At 45.1% G+C, this 21,105-nt stretch overlaps 2 protein-coding genes across 2 annotated transcripts in view; one reads left to right on the top strand and one right to left on the bottom strand.

The window, feature by feature from the left end:
- Positions 1-20,898, bottom strand: part of pals1a (protein associated with LIN7 1, MAGUK p55 family member a) — a 38,206-nt gene extending 17,308 nt beyond the window's left edge. The window contains exon 1 of the mRNA XM_070546885.1: positions 20,720-20,898. The gene's annotated coding sequence lies outside the window, so the exon portion shown is untranslated. The remainder of the gene's footprint in view (positions 1-20,719) is intronic.
- Positions 1,795-10,533, top strand: LOC139063946 (uncharacterized). Its single transcript, XM_070547199.1, has 3 exons — positions 1,795-7,654; positions 8,800-9,293; positions 9,537-10,533. Exons 1-2 carry the CDS (start codon positions 6,626-6,628, stop codon positions 9,079-9,081), a joined length of 1,311 nt encoding a protein of 436 aa, XP_070403300.1. The 5' UTR covers positions 1,795-6,625; the 3' UTR covers positions 9,082-9,293; positions 9,537-10,533.
- Positions 20,899-21,105: the final 207 nt, after the last annotated feature.

Genomic DNA, 21,105 nt, shown 5'->3' on the forward strand with positions numbered 1-21,105 from the left:
TCTGATCACCAAAAGATCACCGTAAACTCATAAAGTTTACCACAGTAAACTAATATGAAACGGAGCAGGCAGACGGCAGTCCGACAACGCCTCCAACTCAGAACCAGCAGAGCCGTAAACGAGACAGACCCTCAGCGGGTTCTGGTCCGATGTTCAGACCTCACCAAGAGGAGGTCGCTGCCAGAGGATGTATGCTGGACCTCCTCCAGCAGCGACACAGGAGATCAGAACCGGCCTCCGCTTGTTCTCTTCTTTGGTCTCAGCTCCGCCTGAAATCCTTCTGGTGTTAATGACTAAACTAGGTGTGTGTGTGTGTGTGTGTGTGTGTGTGTGTGTGTGTGTGTGTGTGTGTGTGTGTGTGTGTGTGTGTGTGTGTGTGTGTGTGTGTGTGTGTGTTATTAACTCTGAGGGTAGAAATCAGGAGCACAGAAGCGTGTTTATGGATCTCTAACAATAACTGGTCCCATTCCCGTTTTAAGGAATTTAAACCACGACGTTGTGTTTAAAACCGCTCTGGATCCTCCACTTAAGGAAGTAATCTAATCAAAAACACGACGCGGCGTTTCTAGGCTGATCCTGAAGGCTGGTGAGATGTTAGCTTTGGGTCACAGCAGGACTAAACGATACCGGGTCAAACATCAGAACCACACAGCTCACACAGTTAGTTCCGACAGGAGGACGGTTTGTTCAGATTAGAGTCGAGCCCGGAGAGATTAAAAGAAGAATAGAAATTCCCTTTTAAAACTTTTTGTTTTACAGGAATAAAAATAAAACTTCATTAAAAAGTTTCAGCTCAACTGGGAGGAGACAGCGTTGGACACCTGGACACGAGACGAATGAAGACTGGGAGTAACTTTACTTCATCAGACAGTAAAACGCGTCACGTAGAATTATAGGTGTGAAAATCAGCCTGGCCGAGCCAGTCAGCGCTGAGCAGCGTACGTCACTCACCATGACGCCGAGTTAGTCATAAACATGGCGACTGAAGCGGAGTTCGCTGCGGCTCTTTCCTCTGGTCTAAAAGACTCGGCCACGTCTTTAAAACAACAAGTAGACGCGCTAAAAGCCTTTCTTCCAAAGAAAGATGTTGGCACCGTCGCCAGACGCCATCTTTGACTACAGCTATAAAACAACAGCGTTGCGCGGTACAGTCGGCATTCCCGTCTTTTTTTCTGATTGGTTATTTTTGAGCTGCCTATAGGGCTGAACGATTTTAGGAAAAGATTAAATTGCAATTTTTCCAGCAGAAATTGCGATTTTCAGTTCAATTCACGATTTTCTGTAAACAAAGGCCCGCTAGCCTGCCGAGCCGTCCTGTAGATGAAGTGAAAAGATGGTCTAGATTCTGATCTAGTACAACAAATCATTCACATTAAAGGGACTTTATGGAGTTTTGAATTTTTATGCTCATGATTGCCCCCTCAGGCCAAAAGCGTAACGGCAGCTTCAATAGTAGGCTCGTGCACGAGGCACGCATGCTGTACGTGCACACTCCTTAACGAAAATAACAGCTGAGACAGTCGTGTGTGTGTGTGTGTGTGTGTGTGTGTGTGTGTGTGTGTGTGTGTGTGTGTGTGTGTGTGTGTGTGTGTGTGTGTGTGTGTAGTCCGGAGGACAGAGGACAGGAGAACACACAGCTAATTAATTAAATAATGTGGTTCTGTAGCTTTCTCTTCAGCACAGCCGACAAAGGTTTATGATAGGTCAGTCCTCCTGCATGCTCAGATCATTCCCTTCCCTTGCTTGAAAAATTGTTCCAAAATGAAAGTTGAACCCACATCTTTTTTATCTGTGAATTCAATGCCGTTCGGCGAGTCTCAAATAAAAATTTGGGCATCTTACTGTAAAAAAAAAAATCATTAATGTAAAAAAGAAACTCCCAATAAACTATGTTCACATCCAGAATCGAACCCAGGTTTTCAGCATGAGAGTTAGCCATCTCGCAAGGTGAGCTTCCCACCTGTAACATTTAAACTGTCTGTAACATTTATATCCTTGATGACAGCTGAAACAACGTCAAACCAAAGAACAGTTCGGAGTGAAAATGGCTGTTTTGTTGCTAATTAGCAGGAAATATCTAGAAGAAAGTTCTACAGAAAGTAGCTACACCCTAAAAAATTATTCAGGGGCTTAGTAAATTTCATTATAGTTCTAAGTTAGATTACCTTGATTAAATCTTTAAAAATCACAAAAGTGTTATCTTGAGTTGAAAATACTGAAAAGAATGTTTAAAATTTCAACACCAGTTTTTCAGTTGAACTGAGCTTTTTTGTTCAAGTTTATTTAAAAGAAATAATTCTGTATTTGAATCACAGGGTGCATTATTTAAATCTACTCAATATATCTCAGATAAAGTACTCAAAATAACTGAGACACTGGTATTCATACTTATCATTGTCTTGAACTTTAATTATTAATGGTTCAAAATCAATATAATTTTGTCCCCCAATACTAACATAAAACTTTGAGTAAGACTAATGACCTTTGGCATGTAACGCGCGCGAGGAGCATGGCCTCATGGGAGATTTTCTGCACGTTGAAAGAGACGGACACACGTCCACTGCAGGCTTGTTAACGTTTTCAGGTAAGTGACCAATTCTTACTTTAGCTGTTCTTTTATAACATGTTCTGAAGAAAGCGTTTGTCATGGTGGCTCACTATTCACAGCGTGTTTGTGCACGTTAATTTAAGTTTTTGACCCGTCTTCCAGTCAAGGCGGCTGGAAACCGCGCCCTTTCATCCTTTTACGTTCTGAGTCGCTGTCTGCGTTCCGGGTAATTTTACCGGAATGTCCCGGTACCAGCGACCTGACCGTTTAATCGGGGGCATTTTAGGAACCACGTGAAAGCAGGTGTGCTCAGACATTTCTAGAAAATGGCCCTGCTGAGTCGCGGTGCAGGAGCTGCGGTAGTCACGCGGCCTGACTCACTCAGTCAGGTTGTTCAGGAGGAGATGAACAGACATTACCAATGGCTTTGGTAACTAAGAAGACCTGCCCGCGGAACAGTTCATAGCAGCAACCATGCTGCTTAGCTTTCTTGTTCTATGTGGGGTCTTTTAGAGCATATAAGACGCTGCTTTCAACTTTGTCCCGAACAGGGTCAGTTTTTGAGAGAACGCTGAGAGGACCGCGGGTCAGCAGATTACCTCATCCAGGGCCGGTCCTAAGTACTATGGGGCCTTAAGTAAATTTAGACTCGGGGCCCTACTTCTTTTCAGATCCCAGAAAGTAATGAAAAAAAAAAAGCTTTGGTCCTTTGGGTCAAGACAAAAGTACCATCATTTCCAGTATAGTTACTCCCAATTTACATCAATACATGTTTATTTCAATCCAAGCTAAAATTTCTTATAAGAGATTGATGTTATGGCAGATTCTCAGTGACATGTTTTGTAATGATAAAGTTTTGATTTGTATATTTTCAGCCCCATCTTCACCACCAGGAGAAAAAAATCTGCATCAACTACAAAGTAAAGCAGGTAATTTTACTCAGAGGACTTGATGTGTTAAATTTTGGAATGATATGATATTGTTTTATACAAGCTGAGTATTGGATGTTGATACCACCTAAATATTTATACTGGTTTTGTGGTGGGTTATTTTAGTCATACAAATGCCAAATCTAAATTTTGAGAATTTTTCAGTTCGGTAAATATATTGATGAGTTCATGGTCTGTCATCTAGTGTCACTATCTTTTTATTTATACAGCGTGGTGATGTGATTCAGATTATTTCATTGTACTTTGTTCCATGTTGACTTATTTGTAAGTTGTATCCTCCACCTGAATTGGTAGTGAGTATTGGTTATTCAATCAGTTAATCATACAAAAACTGTGTAAATATGGTTATACACCATTCTGTCATCTTCATACTGTGAGACATATTTTCTCACAATTTTTTAGGTCACGGGTGATGAGATGGCAGTGTAAACTCTGCAAACATGAGGAGTCATCAAAAGTGTCACTACTCAAACATTATCGAGTGAAACATGGTACATTTGGTCATGGCTATTCCATACCCTGTCTTCATTTGAATTGTCCTTGCTCTTTTAAGACATGGGGTGCCTTACGCTCACACTTGTCTAGGTCTCACAGTTCGCATGAAACAGAAGAGTGTGAGGTCCTTCCAACTATTAGATGTAAACTCTGTGACTCTTTTTACCCAAACACAAAAGACTATTTTCAACATCTAAATTCCCATTTGAAAAGCCATGAAACCATAGAGTGTGTTTTTGATGGTTGTGAGTTTAAGACAAACATTTGTGGGACTTATGCAACTCACAGAAGTCGAAAGCACAGATTTTGTTCATGGAAGCACTTTAAAACTAACTTGATTTCAAAGCAAACTGTCAGTACATCTAATGAAATATTCTTACCAGCACTGGAATTAGAAGATCAGGAGGACTTGGATGTCACTATTGAACTTGGTTGTGAAAGGGAAACAACAAATGAAATTTTGAAAAATATTGGTGTGCTCTTGTTAAAACTGGAAAGCATCTATAATGTTTCTGGTAAATGTGTGGATGACTTGGTGGAACAGCTCAATTATATCTGCACATTATCACTTCAGTATATTCCAAAGTCAATAAGTGATATTCTTATTAAGAATAACTGTAATATTGATCAGTCTTTTGTCAGTGAATTGGCTGAAAAAATATGTCACTGTAGTCCTTTATGTGCAGCCCTTAGTCCTGATGGTCCCTTTGCTTCAAGATATAAGAGACAGAAATATTTCAAGGAAAACTTCTGTGTTATTGAACCAGTAGAATACTGTTTGGATCCAGAAAATAATTCCACTTTCCAGTATGTGCCTATTCTTCAGTCCTTGCAGCTGTTACTGAGTAAAGAAGATGTTAACAGGATATTAACTAGACATTTGAACACTTCACAGTTATCATCTTTCCACGATGGACAATATTTCAAGCAAAACCAACTTTGTGCTATTGAGGACTTAAGTATTTCCCTTGTTCTCTATGTGGATGACTTTGAAATTTGTAATCCACTTGGGACTTCAAGAAAAAAACACAAAGTCACAGCTGTGTACTGGGTACTTGCTGATATACCAACTGAACTGAGATCACAGCTAACATCAATTCAATTGGCTCTCCTGTGTAAGGCAAGTGATGTTAAAACTTTTAGCTATGAAACTGTTCTCGAGCCACTTTTAAAGGATCTCATAACATTAGAGAGAGACGGGATTTTTTGTTCACAGCTTGGTAGATATATCAGGGGCACTGTTTTTTGTGTTTGTGCTGACAATCTTGGCGCTCATTCTCTTAGTGGACTCGTGGAAAGCTTTTCTGGACATTACATCTGTAGATTTTGCCTTGGAGACCATTCAGACTTTCAGCAAAAAGAAGTTCGTTCAGGAGCTTTTCCACCAAGAACGAAAGAGAACTATGATCTACATGTCCAAACCATAAAGGAAAATTCCTCCTCGGTTCATTGTTGTGGTGTGAAGAAAGGTTGTCCATTAACAGGGAAATTAAAATATTTCCATTTTGTCACAGGGTATCCTCCAGATCTTTTGCACGACCTTTTTGAAGGCATAATTCCACTAGAATTAGCATTATGCCTTCATGTGTTTATCCGTAAACGTTACTTTTCCTTAACTGAACTCAATAAGTTCATAACAGAATTTCCTTACAAATGGACCGATAAAACAGATCGCCCCCAAATCATCCCCCTAAATTTTTCCACTCGCAAAAGCATTGGTGGCAACGCACATGAAAATTGGACATTATTGAGACTTTTACCTTTTATTATTGGGGAAAAGATTCCCAAAAATGATGAAGCATGGCAAGTTCTTATGACTCTAAAAGATATAACTGAACTTGTTGTGTCCCCTATTCACAGAGAGGAAAGTATTTGCTACTTGGACACACTTATATCTGAACATCGCAACAGGCTATTGGAGGTTTTCCCAGAGCAAAAACTAACTCCAAAACACCATTTTTTGGAGCATTATCCTGACTTGATCAGAGGATTTGGTCCATTAGTAGGCCTCTGGACTATGCGCTTTGAGGCTAAACATAGTTTCTTTAAGAAGGTTGTTAAACACACAAACAGCTTCAGAAATGTACTATTGTCACTTGCCTCAAAGCACCAGATGATGATGGCATACTATTCAGATGGTAATGCATTGAAGCCATCAGTGTGTGTCACTAAAGTATCATCTCTTCCATTGGAACTGCTTGATGTAGAAATACAGCAGTGCCTCAAGGAAGTTTATCCAACACAAGCCTATGTGAATTTGACCAACTCTCTGACTCATCATGGAACTAAATATGCCTCAGGAATGGTTTTGCCTCATGGATCTACTTGTGGCTTACCCGACTTTGTGGAGATTTTACAGATTGTTGTCTTAAGCAATGAATTTCTTTTCATTGTGAAGTTGCTCAACAGCTGGTATGATGAACATTTTAGGGCATTTATTCTGGATCCTTCTGGGAAAATGACCTTAATACATCCCAGAGTACTTGGTGACACTTACCCCTTAACACCATATTGTGTTGAAGGCAAACAAATGGTGTCAATAAAACGTCACATTGTTTGTTAGTGTAAGGGGAAAGACTCAGATACCCCCTTTCTTTTTCTTTCTTTCTTGTGTTTTTTTTTTTTTCTGCAGATGGACTCCTTTGCCTTGAAAGTAATTTTTGGACAACAGAGTGAGAAGCTTGTGCTCTCTTCAGGAATACCCAGGACTGTTGAGGAGTTGCATGAGACAGTGAGAGAGACATTTGGGCTAGTTGAGGATTTCACATTGCACTATTATGATGACTCATTTGGAGATTTCTTTACACTTCATTCTCCCAACCAAATCAAAGATAGGGGTACAGTCAAAGCTGTGGTCATTCCATCAGTAGTGCTTACATTGATTCCTCAGTGTGAAAATCCCTCAGATGTAAGTTCATTGAATGAAAGTTCAAGCTCTTCAACCTATAAAACCACAAAGGACCAAACAGATGGATCATCTCTGTCTTCAGACAACACTGTCATACTCTCCCCTCTTCAAAGTCCTCTGAAGACTCAATGGCCAGATGAAATTGTCATACCACTTTTCTCTGTGGCAACAGAGACTGTACTGAAAAATGCCAATGAAGTCTTTGTTCAAAATGGCACTGTGCTGAAAAATACTTCAGTCAAGTCAGATATAATGGAAAAATTAGCTGATTATATGTACAGCTACACAGCTTACCCTACTGGCCTTCAGATTGGAGAAGTGGCAGAGGCTCTGGTCAAAAAGCACCCATGTCTGACAGAGCCAGGCAGTCGTAATGGCTGGATGGGATGGATGTATAGTCTTAAATACAAGATGGGAAATTACAGGTCAAAGTTACGAAGTCTTGGAGTTCCAGAGGTTACTTGCAACTCACTGAAGAACAAGCACCCTGATGACAAGGCTCCAGCGAAGAACATAAAGAAGGCGCGGAAAGGAGAAGTGCTGTTTCTGCCACACTATCCAGGACAAGATGGTAAAGAACAGCAAGAGCTGGAGCGACTACAACTGATTGATGAGTGTAAGAAGAAAGACAGCACAGCCATCAAGGATTTAATGTGCAAAACCTTTGCACATAGAAGACATGATATTATCAGCCAACAGCTGAGTGTCAGCAACATCAAGGACAGATGGCCGGCGTTGTTTGACGTCTCCCAAGTAAGTGAACATTTAAAGAGATATTCACTTGTAAATAAAATTTGGTCTGTTACATCCCCCATCATAAGTGAGGAAAAACATGTTGCTACCATCCTAGTGATTTTGATGGTCTTGCAGCAGCCAGGTTGCTTTAATTTGTCATAAGACTGTAGAATCGCTAGGAATCTGAATCAAAACCAGAATGGTTCTAATTGAAACCATTCCCAAGCCTAGGGAACAATAAATGCTAGTAATTTCCATTCACTTAACTTGTTTTAGGCTAAGCTAATGTAACCTGACTGAAGAATGACTGGGCTGATTGCAAAGTGCCTTTGTCTCACTTTTTTTTTGTGCTTTTGGAGCACAAAACGACAGACTAGATTTTACTGAAGAGTGAAGAATAATTTAATATTTTTAAACGTTGGTTATGTATTGTAACCCCAGGCTCTGAGTATAGGCGCAGCCCTTTAAGTGGGTATTCCCCTTGTGCACGCAGCACTTAAGTAATTTAGTCCACGCCCACCTGCTGTGTGGGCCTCACCCTGGTCTAGTATAAGTTACGGTGAGACCAGGAAATCGGCTCTACTGTTTTTCTTCAGCCAGCCAGAAGATGTCCAGGGAGACCATCCGTCTGTGACCATCCTGCCAGACCGGCTACATCATGTCGTATGACCAACATGCCGTCTGCGTGGGCTGCCTCGGTCCTCACCATCGGACCTCGCCCTCACACCTTAATCCTATTGCCGCTCCTGTTAGCTCCTCCCGCCAGAGGAAAAGCAGCGGAGGTCAGCCTTTTTCAAGGCTGATGCTGAGGAGGTGTTCCGCTAAGAGAGAGGTACTCGCTGGAAGAAGCCAGAGGGCAACCTGGCTCCGCCTCTTCCCTCCAAGATTATACAATGTCACAGGGAAATAGTGCAAGCAATTCATAACATAAAATTTAGAAGCTTTGTGGAAGATAATACTTTATGTTAAGGCTTTAGTCTGCATACTGAACAACTCCACTTATATGGATTTATGTCTGGATGAGTAAATTAATCGTTTGCATGTTAAAAAATAAGGTCCAGGTTGCAAAAAATGGTGGTTCCAGTTAAAGATTTTTTTTTAATTGAATCAGAATTTTGACCTTCAGATTTTTTGTCCTTTGTTTTTTGTCCTCTCCCATCCAGGTCAGTGCAGAGTTTCATAGGATCACGACCCTGAACCTTGAACCAAAGTTCATGTCATCGTTGGACTTGTATTCATCCAAACTCCTGTCCTTGTTTCAAGCCAAGAAAGGTGCTGCTGGACAACGCCACAGGGCACAGTTAAATCTTCTGCTTCAGGTAAGGAAGATTGCATTTTCTAACCACAAAAACGTTCCAACACAGCACTTAAGAGGCCCTCCACTAAAAACGGCTTTTCTTAGGGTTCTGTTCAATATTTTAGCTCCACAGGTGTTCTTACCTTGATGGTGGGTGTGAAAACAGGTCAACAACAGAAAAAAATAGTTATGTTTAAGCTAGAAATGTTAAGTCATGTTTTAAATGTGCAAATGTTGCCTCAGTTGAGACTTCCTGTTTTACAGAGTGGAAATTCCATCGAGAAAAAACGAGAAGTCATCATCAGATGTCTCATTGACCATCTGGGAGAGGATCCAAGTGCCTTAATCAAAACCTTTGAGGTTGGTGCAATAAATCTGTTTTAGGAATATTAGTAGTTTTAGCTTGTGAGATCATAGAAAAGTTTTAAGATAATGTTCTAAAGAAAAAAAAACACTTCAAAGCATACAAAAGAATAGCATTTGCTCAAAGATTTTGGAGCACAGTGCCCACATATTATGAGTACCAGTGATGTCATACAAATGAAACTTTGTTTCAATGTTTGGAAATATGTGAGCTTAAAACAGTTGTTTCTCTTTTTAAAGGACAGTGCTGATGCTGTCTTTGTTGAAGAGGCTTTGGCTGAGGAGGTGATGAAGATTTACCTGCTGCAGAATCAAGACAGGTCAGGCGAACCTACTGATGTGGGTATTGTTATTGAAGGCGTTACTGTTCTGGGCAAACTTGGGAATCTGAGCAAAGCCTGTTGCTATCTTTTGGGACTGTGCTATGCTCTGGATCTGAAATATCCCAAGAATCTCAAATGCACATTTGAAGCATTTCAAAAAGTGTTCATGGAGCTGGATACAGGAAACCTTTCTGTCAAGGTTCAAAGACTGAAAAATGACCTCTGTTCATTGTAGACAAAATTTCACAGGGCTGTTCTTAAAGTGTTAGACTTGTTAAGTGACATGTAATGCTCATCAAAAGGTTCAGTTGTGGCATTACATAGTGTTGGCATTCCTGTTCATAAATAATGTTTGTACCCTAAACTGTTTTGTACTAACTTTCCAGATTCACATTAAGGTGTAAATGGGAGAGTATCTTCTGTATGTTTTTTTTCTTTGTTTTTTTAGCGCAATCCTTTTTGAAACCTTTTTATTTAAATTATGGATTTTCTTTGGTCACTCTTTAGTTATAATCTTCCCAATTTTTTGGAATCAAAATAAGATGTTCAAAAACTGTCAGTGCAAATGTTTTTTTTTCAGGATTTATATTTTTTTTGGGATCTTAATTTTATGTTTGTCATTTGACCTTTTCTGAAAAGGTAAAGCACTGCATTCACTTGAGCCACTTTTATTCTTGGTATGGCAGGTACATTTTTCTTGTTGTTAGCATCAATATGCCAGTTTTACAGTTTATCAAGCATGACAATTTGGATGCAATTTTATTATATAAGACTGTTGTGACTGAAATTTTATCCAAGTTTTATCCACTGAATGTAGAACAGATTTCAGCTCATTGTGTTCAGAGAAGGAATCTGCTAAATGTGTGATTCAAAAAAAAGCTGGTTAAAATAAATCATTGTGAACAATGTTGAACTGACGTGGTTCTTTTTTCCTGTGTGTGTGTGTGTGTGTGTGTGTGTGTGTGTGTGTGTGTGTGTGTGTGTGTGTGTGTGTGTGTGTGTGTGTATAAACATTTAATTCTAATTAAAGTTTTTGCTTAAGTTAACTTTAAAATATTAAGTAAATTGAACCATTATTTAAAAACAAGTCACTGTAATGGTGTAGGTTATAAGTGCCAAGCATTTCAGCTTTTCCTAATTAATATTTTATGTAGTTTGAACTTTTGGTTACTGTTGTTTTAACGTACATTTTCAATTGTATTTACTCAATTTTGAATGTTACTGTAACATCTTTAATTGTTCATAACAACTTATTCCATTTTAGTTGGATTTAATCTATTAATAAGGTGTATTTAAGAGATGTGATTGTTTTTGCATTTACTTATTATTTTTGAGTGTAAAAGTGTTGCACCAAAATATTTATGTAATTATCAGTTTTAGTTCTTACAGTGTAAGGGTCCTCAGAAATGTAGCTAGCTTTGTCACTAGGCGTTAGGAACAGCGACAAAGTGGCACTGCCTCTCTCTCTGCTGCTAAAGCTACGGATAGCAAATGCTACGGGCGATGCCTGAGCGTGAACGCGCATGAAGCAGCCTGCTCGACCCGAGCATCTCTCTTTTACTGTGATTTTACAGAAAAACAGGCAATCACAGTAAAAATGCCAGGGCTCATTCTACAGGACCAGGGCATTGCAGGAGAACGTATGAAGAAGACATTTATTATTTCTATACATGTTTTGGCTGTCACACTTCCTTATAGTCCCTTTAATATTTACTATTTAATCATACAATAAAAACTGTTAAAGCTCTTAATATTTTCTCCCATTATTATTATTATTTTTTATGTGTTTGTGAAGCAACATGTGATTTTTTTCTTGAGAGGAGCTTTATAAAACATGTTCTACTCCAAAACTGCTTGGAGGAAATCTTTAGGTAGAAACAGCTTTTAAATGTATTAAATAACAAAATGCACACAGTTTTCCTGCGTTACCGCACCCGTCTGAGGGTTTTTCCTCACTAACGTCAGCTCCGTGAGAGACGCACGCATTCTAACACGTTAGCTTGTTTGAACTAGCGTGTGCCGTCAGAAACGTTCAAACCATTTTTAAAAGAGAAAGTTGAGCTTTCAAGTCAACTAAAGTGTGCGACTTGGCACACGCGCTGATGAAGCATAAACCAAGCTTTAGAAACGTTGGTTACGTATTGTAACCCCAGATTCTGAGTCTAGTCGCAGCCCTTAAGCTAGCTGCTATTGGAAGGATGATCTCCGCATCAGCCAATCATGAAGAGCTTAAATGTACGCCCACCAATAGTGGGCCCCCTCGTGGTATATAACCGCAGTGACCCCACTGCTCACCTCCAATGGCTCTTTTTCCCATCATAACCAGTGGGGCCAGTGGCTTAAGGGCTGCGACTAGACTCATAGAATCTGGGGTTACAATACGTAACCAACGTTCTATTTCGTCTAGTCTTAGCCCTTAAGCTAGCTGCTATTGGAATAAAGCGCAGCTGGATGGGTTTACGCCCCACTGGTTAACACAACCAATGGACACACCCAATCAAATCTCCTCTAGTGGGGGACGTTCAGCCTCAGACCAGGCCTAAAGACTGAGGCAGGCACGATAAGAGAGGGGCCCCCACTAAAAAACATCATCCACAAGAGGATAAAATCCATCTCAGCAAGGCCAATGAGGTGCCATAAGCACTCATTTAGCCTGCTGGGGTCCAAGCACTGAACGAGTGATGGAACCTGAAGACACATCTCGTAAATAATAACGAGTAAAGGAACAGGGTGAAGCCCATGAAGCAGCCTGACAAATGTCTTCCATTGACACACCACTGAGGAGCGCCATCGAAGAGGAAATCCCTCTGGCCGAGTGAGCCCTGAGTGCCTCAGGGGGATCCCGCCCTGATGATGTGTAAGCGAGGGAAATGGCGTCACACAGCCAGCGTGAAAGGCGCTGGGCCGACAGCGCCTGACCAAGGGAAGACTCCCTGTAGTGCACAAACAGGTTTTGTGAGCGACGGATCCCTGAAGTGCGTGACACATATCGTGCAAGCGCGCGCACCGGGCAGAGAAGGTGAGAAGCCGCCTCCTCCTCAGAATTATGGGGAGGAGGAAAAAGTCCAGCCAATGAAATTGACCTGGATTTGAAGGAAGCATTAATGCTTTTGGGCACAAAGGCTGGGTTGGGCCATAAAACAGCAGACCCGCCATCCTCCCGGATCCTGAGGCATGCGGGAGCCACTGAGAGGGCGGTTAGGTCACTCACTCTCTTAACTGATGCTAGCGCCAGCAGCAATGCAGTTTTAAGCGACAGGAACTTGAGTGAGACCTGGTCCAAGGGTTCAAATGGAGCTTCAGATAAGCCGTGCAGAACCACCGTTAGATCCCATTGGGGAAAAAGCGGGCGGGACACAGGTCTGTTCCTTCTGACACCTTTTAGAAAACGTTTTGTGAGGGGATGATTGAAAACAGATCTATCTCCAAAACCCTGATGACATGATGAGATAGCTGCAGCATATGTCTTAACAGTGCTGAATGCGAGGCCCCTGTCCATCAGTATCTGCAGAAACGATAGGACATCCGCCAGCTGGCAGGAGAGCGCTTGAACATTCCGTTCTGCGCACCAGTTCTGGAAAGCTGCCCATTTAGCAGCGTAAGAGGCAATGGTAGAGGGCGCCCGCGCACTCTGAATCGTGGCGACCACATCATGCGGCAGCCCAGAAGCCTCTAAGCGTGACCGCTCAGCGGCCAGACCCACAGCCGTTGGCCTATTTCCGGAGGATGTTTGATTATCCCATCCGCCTGGAGAAGGGCGTCCGCCCTCCACGGGAGCCTCCACGGGGAGCCGGACACTAGCGCTTGCAGGTCCGGAAACCATGACGCGGACACGCGCCTGGGAGCCACCAGAATCACGGAGAGCTGTTCCGACCGAATTCGGTCCAGGAGACGGGGAATCAGAGGGACTGGTGGAAACGCGTAAAGGAGCGTTCGAGGCCAGGGCTGGTGTGAGAAGGCGTCCGCCCCGAGCGGGGGTCCGTCCCGGGGACTCAGGGAAAACCACAGGCGACACAGAGTTTTCGCGAGCCGCGAACAGATCCACAGACGGTTCCCCGAACCTGATCCAGATCTGTGATATCAGTGCAGGATGTAGACGCCAGTCGGAGTCGCGGGGTCCCCCTCTCGACAGGATGTCTGCCGCTACATTCAGTACCCCCGGAATGTAGATGGCTCTGATGGACAGCAGGTGGACATGTGTCCAACACAGTAAATCTGTGGCTATACGCAACAGTGGGAGGGATCGAACTCCCCCTTGGCGATTTATGTAGGCTGCCGCTACCCGGTTGTCTGTGTGAACTTCGACATGACGGCCCTCGAGAAGGGCAGCGAAGTGTCTGATCACATTCCTCACTGTCATAAGCTCCAACACATTTATGTGCTCGTGCGTGTGGGAGGGCCAGCGATCTGCCACCGTGTGGGACAAGCACGTGCCCCCCCACCCCGACAGTGACGCATCCATAAACACAGATACGTGTGACGCAGGACGTCCGATGGGAACCCCGCGTGAGAGGATGCAGGGGTTCCCCCAGTGAGCGAGGTCCCCGCCCACTGAAGGGGGAATCCTCAACATATGTCTCTACTGACGTATTGGGTGTACCCGGAGGCGGACGAACCAGCGTTGCAAGCGCCTCGTGCGCAGCAAACCTAGCGGCACTACTGAATGGGCTGCGGACATCATGCCCAGGAGTTTCATGACTAACCGGGCTCTCAAAATCTTGCGGGGTTGAACACGGGAGATCACCGTGGAGAGATCTGCCGCTCTTGCAGGCGACAAACATGCTCTCATTAGGGAGGTGTCCAACTCCACCCCGAGATACACAATCGACTGGGATGGAAGGATGGAGCTCTTTTCCCAGTTTATAGAAAACCCTAGGGTTGACAGATGCTCTGTCAACCTCCTGGTTTGCTGTGACGCCTCATCCTCGGACCGAGCGCACAGGAGAAGATCGTCCAGGTAAAATAAGACCCTCATTCCCTCCGTGCGCAGTGGCTGCAGCGCGGTCTCCAGACATTTGGAGAAAGTGCGCGGGGCTAGCGAGTAGCCGAAAGGGAGGCAATTGAACTGATATTGAACTCCCTTGAACGAAAAACGCAGAAACTTCCGGTGGTTTGGAACTACTGGTATGTGGAAGTATGCGTCTTTCAGGTCGATTGACGTGAACCAATCCCCGGGGCGCACATATTCCAGGACTTGTCTCATCGTTAACATGCGGAAATGCATTACTGCTATGGAGCAGTTGAACAGGGACAGGTCGAGAATCGGCCTCATTCCTCCCGACTTCTTCGGTACTACGAAGTAGCGGGAGTAGAAACCCGAGAGTTCTTGTCCGCGAGGGACTCGGGAAATAGCGTCTTTGGACAGAAATTCCCGCAGCTCCAGCTCTAGCGCCTGAGACTGTACTTGCGATGTGAACGTCGTCTCCACGATCCCGTTGAAGGGAGGTGGAGTGGCCTGAAAATGAAGTGTGTGACCGCAATGAATGGTGTCCGAAATCCATTTGCTCATGATGCAAAGGTGGCACCACTCGTGCGCGCGTTCCGACAGTGGACGCGTATGCGCGGTCACGTGAACAACGTCTGAGGGTTGTGCATGCGCCCTTACCGCCGTCGCCCGTACCAGAGAACTGGGGGCGACCCATGGAGGGCTGCGCTCGAAAGGGCAAGTGCGAAACAGCTGGAACAGGCTGGTCCACCCCGCGGAGCGTGGAGTCCGAGAGTGAAGGACGAGTGGGAGCCGGGCCTGTGCACGGGGGCGACAGAGTGCAAGCGGATGGAGCCGCGCACTGTGCCGCCGCGCGTGGTCGAGACAGCGACATGACATCCCGCCCCACCCAACGGCGTGGGGAGAGCGGGACGAGTTGGGCCTGGCCGGATGCTGGGGCCAGAGCGCAAATGGAGCGCACCCTTACGGCTGGCCGTGTATTATGACTACCTGCAGGAACATGTGTGCGTGCAGCAGTGCTTGGTGTGGGGAACATGTGTGAAAACTCGGCAGAGGATTCTGTGGAGGACTGTAGGATTGAGCTCTTTGACTGACGTTTTTTTGGTTTTATTTCAAAACCAACAACATCAGAACAATCAGTAACACACAAATTCCCCCCAAAGAGTCACTTCCGTGGCTGCTTTCGGCGAGGCTCCTGCACCTGGGACTGCCAAGACGGCGTCTGCTGGCCCCGCCGGAACCGTTGTCCGCCATCTCGCTGGTCCCGCTGATGTGGAGCCGAAGCGGGAGGCCGGCTCCGTGGAGCGGGCGGTGCAGCTGGACGTCTGAAGCTTCCGCGCCGTTCGTCCCATCCTCTGGCTGAACGGCCGGAGTGCGAGGCTGACCGAGGGTGGACCAGGTCTCGCACCGTAGCCGATAGTTCGGCCGTCTTCTGAGCCCTCTCAATGACGCCCCTAAGATGGGGACCAAACAGAACATCGGTGGTGATGGGGCCATCCAGCATCTCCCTTTGCAGATGTTCCGGAATGGAGGGCAGGGCCTTCAGCCAGATCGCTCGCTGGATGAGGGTCTGCCAGGCAGCGATGCGAGCAGAACCGGTGAGCACAGCAGCACACAGATTGAGGATGGCATCAGCAGTCTTAGTTATGACGGCTTTCGACTCCTCGGGAGCTTCCAGCTCCTCCATCATCTTGGAGACGCCGAAGGCAAGAAGGGCGATGTTATTCCCTGCAGCGCCAGTCTGAAAGGCACACTGATGTGCGCGGTCGGTGAGCCGCGTCAGCAGCTGGTCATGTTTTGAAGCGGGAACAGCTCGCGGGCCAGCGAGGTGGTTTTTGGCGCCGAACAGCGAGGCCAAATCCGGCTCTAGTGGAGGAACGGACGGCCAGCCTTGGTCGGAAAACCCCTCGACCTTGGTGATGGGCGCATATGTGGAGACTGGCGCCTTGAGCTTGGCAGGCTCGGAGAAGGCGGCAGACCAGCAGCTCATAGCAGTGGGGAAGCGCGGCCAGACAGGGTCTGGACAGCGTGTCTGAGTTGCCCCGAAAATTCCCGCCAAATCATCCGCTTCAGGCAGGGCCGGTTCTGGCACAGCTAGCCCCTTGCGGGCTGCTGACGCAGAAATGATGGCGGGCAGCTCCTGGAGCAGTGCTCTTACTGCTGGCAGGGAGGAGCGAGAAGCCACTGGGGCAGAAGGACCCGCTGAGCGAAGCTCGTCGACCTCCGTTATGTCTAGGAGGGACGCCGCCTCATCGTAGTTTTCGCTGTCAGTGATGTCATCCAGCCGGTTGAAGCCAGCCGGCTCCTGACCAGCGTCGAAGAAAACCAAAGCCTTGTCCAGCGGGTAGGAGTCAGCCACCGGAAATTCTTCGTCGGCAGCGGGAGTGAAGTACTCGACCCGGCGAATCTTCTCCGCCACGGGCAGAGCGGCACAGAACGGGCACGAGGCCTGCGGGGTCAAGGCCAGGCCAGCGTGGTGAGCCCCGAGACAGACCTCACACTTAGCGTGCAGGTCGCCGCTGGAAATGGAGCCCGTCTGGCAGGTCGGGCAGGGTCTGGTGTCGCTGGACATGGCTGGTAAGTCGTCTTCGGATAATTTGCTCTTTTGAGATAATATTTGCTCTTTAATAAAGCTCTCAAGCTTGGCATGAAGAGAAAAAGGAGGTGAGCAGTGGGGTCACTGCGGTTATATACCACGAGGGGGCCCACTATTGGTGGGCGTACATTTAAGCTCTTCATGATTGGCTGATGCGGAGATCATCCTTCCAATAGCAGCTAGCTTAAGGGCTAAGACTAGACGAAATAGAACCAGCCTGAACCTGCTGATGTGGGGGGGGGGGGGAGGAGTCTCTCTCTCTCTCTCTCTCTCTCTCTCTCTCTCTCTCTCTCTCTCTCTCTCTCTCTCTCTCTCTCTCTCTCTCTCTCTCTCTCTCTCTCTCTCTCTCTCTCTCTCTCTCTCTCTCTCTCTCTCTCTCTCTCTCTCTCTCTCTCTCTCTCTCTCTCTCTCTCTCTCTCTCTCTCTCTCTCTCTCTCTCTCTCTCTCTCTCTCTCTCTCTCTCTCTCTCTCTCTCTCTCTCTCTCTCTCTCTCTCTCTCTCTCTCTCTCTCTCTCTCTCTCTCTCTCTCTCTCTCTCTCTCTCTCTCTCTCTCTCTCTCTCTCTCTCTCTCTCTCTCTCTCTCTCTCTCTCTCTCTCTCTCTCTCATTATTATTGGCTCTAGCAGCGCTGTGTGTGGAAACATATGCAGCTCTAACAGCTGAGGAGTTGGGTTCGGCTCTGGACGGTACACCCCACCCCCCTGCGCTGGCTTTTGCCGCTGCCATAACACAGGAGGAAAACCCCAGATGTAAAAAAAAATAAATAAATTAAAAAAAATAAAATAAAAAAGTTACACAGCTGATCCTGGATCAGTCAAAACGCTAAAACTGCAGCTTTGACAGTCACATGATGGTGCCGTTTGAAATCACAATTTCGGTCCAAAACCGATAGATCAGTCGGCCCTAGCTGTAGTCCCGCCCCTCATGTGCCGCTCAGCCTGTGGGTTACCAGACTCTCTCTGTGCAGAAGTAAACAGAGGACGAGTCTGGCAGGCCAGGCCAGTGAAAACAGTGAAGTGGGTATGGCTAAAACACAGAGTCTTAACTAAAACCAGAAGCTGGATGTTTCAGAGAAGAACCCAAATCCACACCGATGCTGCAGAACCAGGAGATCCACAGAGGTTTGAAGGCATCGCTGGGCCTGCTTATCCTGATCCTAACTTTTCTGCCAGGTTAGGGTTCTGATCGTTTCCTTGTGTCATGAAGATTACAGGGAAGAGCTAAACATAATGCAGGGAACCACTGACCTTACGTTAAAATTCTGATGATTGTTTTTGCACCATCCGAGTTCCCAGTTGAAGGCTTTCAAAGCGATGCAACATTTTACCAGAGCAACCTCAGATCTCCAGGGAGCTGATGAAAAAACGTGTGTGTGTGTGTGTGTGTGTGTGTGTGTGTGTGTGTGTGTGTGTGTGTGTGTGTGTGTGTGTGTGTGTGTGTGTGTGTGTGTGTGTGTGTGTGTGTGTGTGTGTGTGTGTGTGTGTGTGTGTGTACCTGTAAGCAGCGCTGAAGGATCTCTTCACTGAAAAGGATCAGCTGTACCATCCAGTACCAGACTCAAGAGGAAAAGAATCTAACCCTTTAGCTAGATGTCTGTTACATTCACTCATACTCATGAATGGACCGGGACAAGGACCAGAACCAGGACCCGATCCCTAGCGGGTCAGAATAGTCAAGGCTGAGCAGATCCTAGACTTTAGTTTGGGATCAGGTCAAGGATGGAAGAACAGAGGAGGTTTGTGTTTCTCCGGCCCGGCTCCTGATGTCCACCGTCTCCACTAACTCACCGCGTGTTAAAGGCAGGTCCAAAGGTCAGGTCCAACTCTGGGGGATGAGTGAAGAGCTCCACGAGTATTCACACCCCTCCATGTTAATCAGTTAATAACTCACGTCTCATTTATCCATTTCATCAATGATTAACATGAGAAATAAATGAGGAACTCCATTTCTCTGAACAGAGGCTGTTCATCAAGCCATCTACAAACAGGTGAGATTAAATAGACACATTTACTCTGATAACGTTCTCTGTGTGGCTTCTCCGAATTTACTGAATTTGTAAAGCAAAATTATTCAGATTAATGATTCATAAGCGACATTTAAAGCTCTGTTGTCTAGAGAACAGCCTCGAGAACACGGCGGTTATAAAACAGAACGTTCTGCTGGTCCAATGTCTGTTCGTCACGTTTCTCCATCAGCAGCTTCAGCTTACAGATGAAGAGGAGCAGAAACATCAGCACTACTGTGTTGTTCACCACAACACCGGTCTGCCCTCCTCCTCATCTGACCGTCTCAGCTTTTATGTAGCAAACTAAAATATTTCAGTCTCGGGTTCAGAAACTCCTCAGAAACAGATTTTTCCTCACAGACTGACTCGAGTCTGGAGTCAGACTTAAAACCAAAGCAAACATGATGAGGAACGGATGAACACACACACACACACACACACACACACACACACACACACACACACACACACACACACACACACACACACACACAGATAAGGTTGAGGACTAACATTTTTGTTGCAGCAACTGGAGATAAACTCGAATTACAAACTCATTTAGGTTTGAGTTTATTTAGTTCAGATTAACTCAGAAATAAAACTAATATCCGAGCAACAAAAGCAAATATTATTGGATTTTTTTTAAATTTATTTTCATTTCAACAGCATCTGTGTGTTTGGTTCTGGTTTAGCATTTTGTTGCCCGTCTGTGCTCTTGCTTGGATTTTAGTTTTTTGGGTTTAATTGAACAAAACTATCCGAGGCTTTGTTTGCATTAAAGATTTTGCTTCTGTGCTGTTGCTTATTTTAGTTTCACGGATGCACTTTTGTTAGTTCTGAGTTTCGTATTACTTTTGCTGTAATTGGAGGATGTTATGGTTATTTTCTCATTGCATCCCATATTTTGCTCTTGGTTAAAATGGTTTTAGATTTGTTTGTCATGTTTTTGTTTATTTGACTTTGTAGTATTTGGGATTTATTTATGTTCCGTTTAATTTTGATTCTTAGGTTTGACATCGTTTTTCTGTATTCTGGCTATGTTGTGGTTTTGTTGTTGTTTATCGCCCCAGACCAACACAAAGAGGCCATTCTGGCTCACTGACAGCAGGAACTAAAACCTGTCATTAACTAATCAACTCCTCATTCCACAGAACATCCGAGAAAACTGAGGTCAGTAAACAGGACCCCTGAACATCATAAGACGTTAAACGCGGGTTAGTGTGTGGATAGTTTGATAACTACACCGCGGCAGCGAGCAGCTTGATCTAAGAGCTCTTCAGAGTTTCTGGTTGCCAGCAGCAGACAGGGCGGAGTGACAGATACTAGCTAACCTGACGTTAGCTCCAACTGCTTCGGGCTCCGTTTAAACTCCTTTCCGGAGCTCCTCGCTGGATTATCCGTGTTCAGCCGCTCTGAACGGTGTGTGTCAAGTTAGCGAACAGCCTTGGGTTGTACAGAGACAACAAACTAACTTTCCTTCCTAGCTGTTATCAGGCTAATGCTAGCAGCTAATTACGGCACCTGTTGAAAACAAAGCCGCTTCAGACGCACTCACCTCCGAGTCCGAGCCGTCTGCGTCCTCCTCTTTATCTGCTACATCGAGCTCAGAAACTCCAGGTTAAATTAAGGCTTTAATCCGAACAGATGCCGTGGGAATTTCAGTCTTACACTTGTACTTTAACACACTTTTTGCTGGTTCATCAGCGATGAAATCGTCTCCCTCCTTCTCGTCAGTCTGACATCCAAATCCACTTGGAGGGGGAGGAGTCAACGTGCCAACGACCAGATAAAACAATACCGCTGATTGGACCAGGTGGTGAAAGGAATCCCATCTAATCCAATCAAACACGTCGCTACAAGGAATTCAGACTACCACACAGTGGAAATATGATGCATTCGATGGTACCTGGGAATTCAATAACTCCAATTTTTTCACGGGAA

This window comes from Nothobranchius furzeri, chromosome 18, assembly GCF_043380555.1.
Source record: "Nothobranchius furzeri strain GRZ-AD chromosome 18, NfurGRZ-RIMD1, whole genome shotgun sequence".
Taxonomy (NCBI): Eukaryota; Metazoa; Chordata; class Actinopteri; order Cyprinodontiformes; family Nothobranchiidae; genus Nothobranchius; species Nothobranchius furzeri.

Bases quoted from the DNA above. Each gene is read 5' to 3' on its own strand.
- LOC139063946 (XM_070547199.1), top strand. From the start codon at position 6,626: ATGGACTCCTTTGCCTTGAAAGTAATTTTTGGACAACAGAGTGAGAAG. The intron at 7,655-8,799 runs GTAAGTGAACAT...TCTCCCATCCAG, and splicing joins CGTTGTTTGACGTCTCCCAA to GTCAGTGCAGAGTTTCATAG.